Source organism: Myotis davidii, unplaced genomic scaffold (genome assembly GCF_000327345.1).
Source record: "Myotis davidii unplaced genomic scaffold, ASM32734v1 scaffold2573, whole genome shotgun sequence".
Taxonomy (NCBI): Eukaryota; Metazoa; Chordata; class Mammalia; order Chiroptera; family Vespertilionidae; genus Myotis; species Myotis davidii.
The window spans coordinates 118771-121244 of record NW_006284359.1 but is presented as its reverse complement, the minus strand read 5'-3'; the positions used below and the strand labels follow the sequence as shown (position 1 = coordinate 121244).

General features: G+C 52.9%; 1 protein-coding gene across 1 annotated transcript in view; it reads left to right on the top strand.

Moving 5' to 3' along the window:
• The window catches only part of FAM50A (family with sequence similarity 50 member A), a 7344-nt gene extending 5685 nt beyond the window's left edge, over positions 1 to 1659 (top strand). The window contains exons 8-12 of the mRNA XM_015571796.1: positions 453 to 507; positions 690 to 738; positions 836 to 906; positions 1192 to 1302; positions 1475 to 1659. Coding sequence (XP_015427282.1) covers positions 453 to 507; positions 690 to 738; positions 836 to 906; positions 1192 to 1302; positions 1475 to 1483 — 295 coding nt within the window. The 3' untranslated portion in view covers positions 1484 to 1659. The remainder of the gene's footprint in view (positions 1 to 452; positions 508 to 689; positions 739 to 835; positions 907 to 1191; positions 1303 to 1474) is intronic.
• Positions 1660 to 2474: the final 815 nt, after the last annotated feature.

Sequence of the window (2474 nt, the reverse complement as noted above, 5' to 3'; positions counted from 1 at the left end):
GTCTGTGGCTTATCTTGTCTTTTTGTTTATTATATATATTTTTATTGACTTTAGAAAGGAAGGGAGAGGGAGAGAGAAACATTAATGATGAGAGAGAATCATTGATCAGCTGCCTCCTGCACGCCCCACACTGGGGATCAATCCCACAACCCGGGCATGTGCCCTGACTAAGAATTGAACCATGACTTCCTGGTTCATAGGTCAGCGCTCAACCACTGAGCCACGCCAGCCGGGCAGGATTCTTTTTCCATTCCTGTCACCACACACAGCTTAGGTGGGAGCATGGGCCGTTGCTCTTTAGCCCAGAGGTGGAGGACAGTGGGTGCTACTCCTGGGCTCACCAAACCTAGCAGCCAGCCTCCAAGCAGTCAGAGTTGCCTCTCAGCTCTGCACTGGTCTCCTTGGCTGGCTGCTGCTTCATCCATCTGTTCCCTCCTGCCTTTCTCCCTCAGGTCAGCAGGGGTGGAGCAGCTCATGTACATCAAGGAGGACCTCATAATACCCCACGTGAGTCCCCTCTCTTCCCACAACCCTGGCAGGGGGAGGGGTGGCGGGCATTGGCCTGCCTGGGGGCTTCGTACAGACAGTCTGCTCTGCTCTGGGCTTTGGCTCGGGCTGGGGAGCGCAGTGTTGGGTGGGAGAGGCTGGGATGGGTCATCAGCCATGTCTTTCCTGCCTTTGGCTCCTAGCACCACAGCTTCTACGATTTCATCGTCACCAAGGCCCGAGGGAAGAGTGGTGAGTGCGCCCGGCCCAGCCCCTCACCTTCCCCAGCAACTCGCCCGAACATCTCAGGGCAGCAGCCTGAAGGTGGGCTGGCTGCTTCTCCCCGTAGGCCCACTCTTTAATTTCGATGTTCATGATGATGTGCGGCTGCTCAGTGATGCCACTGTGGAGAAGGACGAGGTACAGGGGTGCAAGGGCGCTGGGCCAGGGGAGGGAGGAGCAGTGGACGGAAGGAGAAGTGGAGAAGTCAGGCCCTGGGAAGAGCTCACTGCTCCTGGGAAGGAAATTCACCTCCCTGTCCCTGTGACCAAACCCCAGGCCCCAGCCCACACATATATCCTAAATGTTCTAAATCCCTGGGTTACTGTAATACTTTCAACAATAAAGATTAAAAAGAGAGAGAGAGAGAGAAGTCAGGTCCCCGGGTGGCCCTGAGCACAAGCCTGGCTGGCCCCTCTCCCTCAGTCACATGCGGGCAAGGTGGTGCTAAGGAGCTGGTATGAAAAGAACAAACACATCTTCCCCGCCAGCCGCTGGGAACCCTATGACCCTGAGAAGAAGTGGGACAAGTATACGGTAAGAAGGCCCCACTGAGGCGGCCTGCTGCTGGGCTGGTCAGTGGGAGCTGGGGGTTGGGCGCTGGCCTGGCTGGGGTGGGCTGCACTGTTCCGCTAGGGGGCCACAGCGATAGGCCAGCCCACCCCACTCAGCTCAGCTTCCCTTCTCTGTCCCTTTGTCCTCACACCAGATCCGGTGAATGCAGAGGTGAAGCAGGCTCACTCCCCCAGTCCCCTCTGGTCTCCCCACTGCCCGGGTCTCCAGGACTCCAGAAACCCAGCTCCCCCGTCCTGTGACATCACTGATCATCCCCTGCCCCTGATGCTGTCAGTTACTGCTTTTTTCTTTGCAATAAAGAAGTTGTGCCTGGCCGGTGTGGCTCAGTGGTTGAGCGTCGACCTATGAACCAGGAGGTCATGATTCCATTCCTGGTCAGGGCACATGCCTGTGTTGTAAGCTCGATCCCTAGTGTGGGGTGTGCAGGAGGCAGACGATCAATGATCCTCTCTTATCATTGATGTTTCTATCTCTCCCTCTCCCTCTCTGAAATCAATAAAAATATTTTTTTTAAAAAAAGAAAAAAAAGAAATGCACTTGTCAGAGTCAGAGCACCTATACTGTGTTTTATTTAAAAAACACATTTTTTTTTGCCCTGGCCAGTTGGGCTCAGTGGATAGAGCATCGGCCTCCAGATTGAAGGGTCCTGAGTTCAATTCCGGTCAAGGGCACATACCTCGGTTGCGGGCCCTGGTTGCTCGATCCCTGGCCCCAGTTGGGGCATGTGCAGAAGGCAACCAATCAATGTGTCTCTCTCACATTGATGTTTTTCTCTCTCTCTCTGTCTGTCCTCCTCCCTCCCAACTCTCTCTAAAAAGCAGTGGAGGGATATCCTCTGGTGAGGATTTAAAAAAGAAAGAAAAACAATATATTTTTGAGATAAAATTCACGATAACATAAACTTCACCATTTTAGTGATTTGCAAGTGTGCAATGCAGGGGTATTTCCTACACTGACAATGTTGTGCAACCATCACCTCTATCTAGTTTCAGAATATTTCCAGCACCCCAAAAGGAGACCCCATAGCCATTAACAGTCTTTCCCCCAGCCCCTGGCAACCTTTCTCTACTTTGTCTGTGTGGATATGCCTATTCTGGAAATTTCACATAAGTGGAATCATACAGCAATTGTGG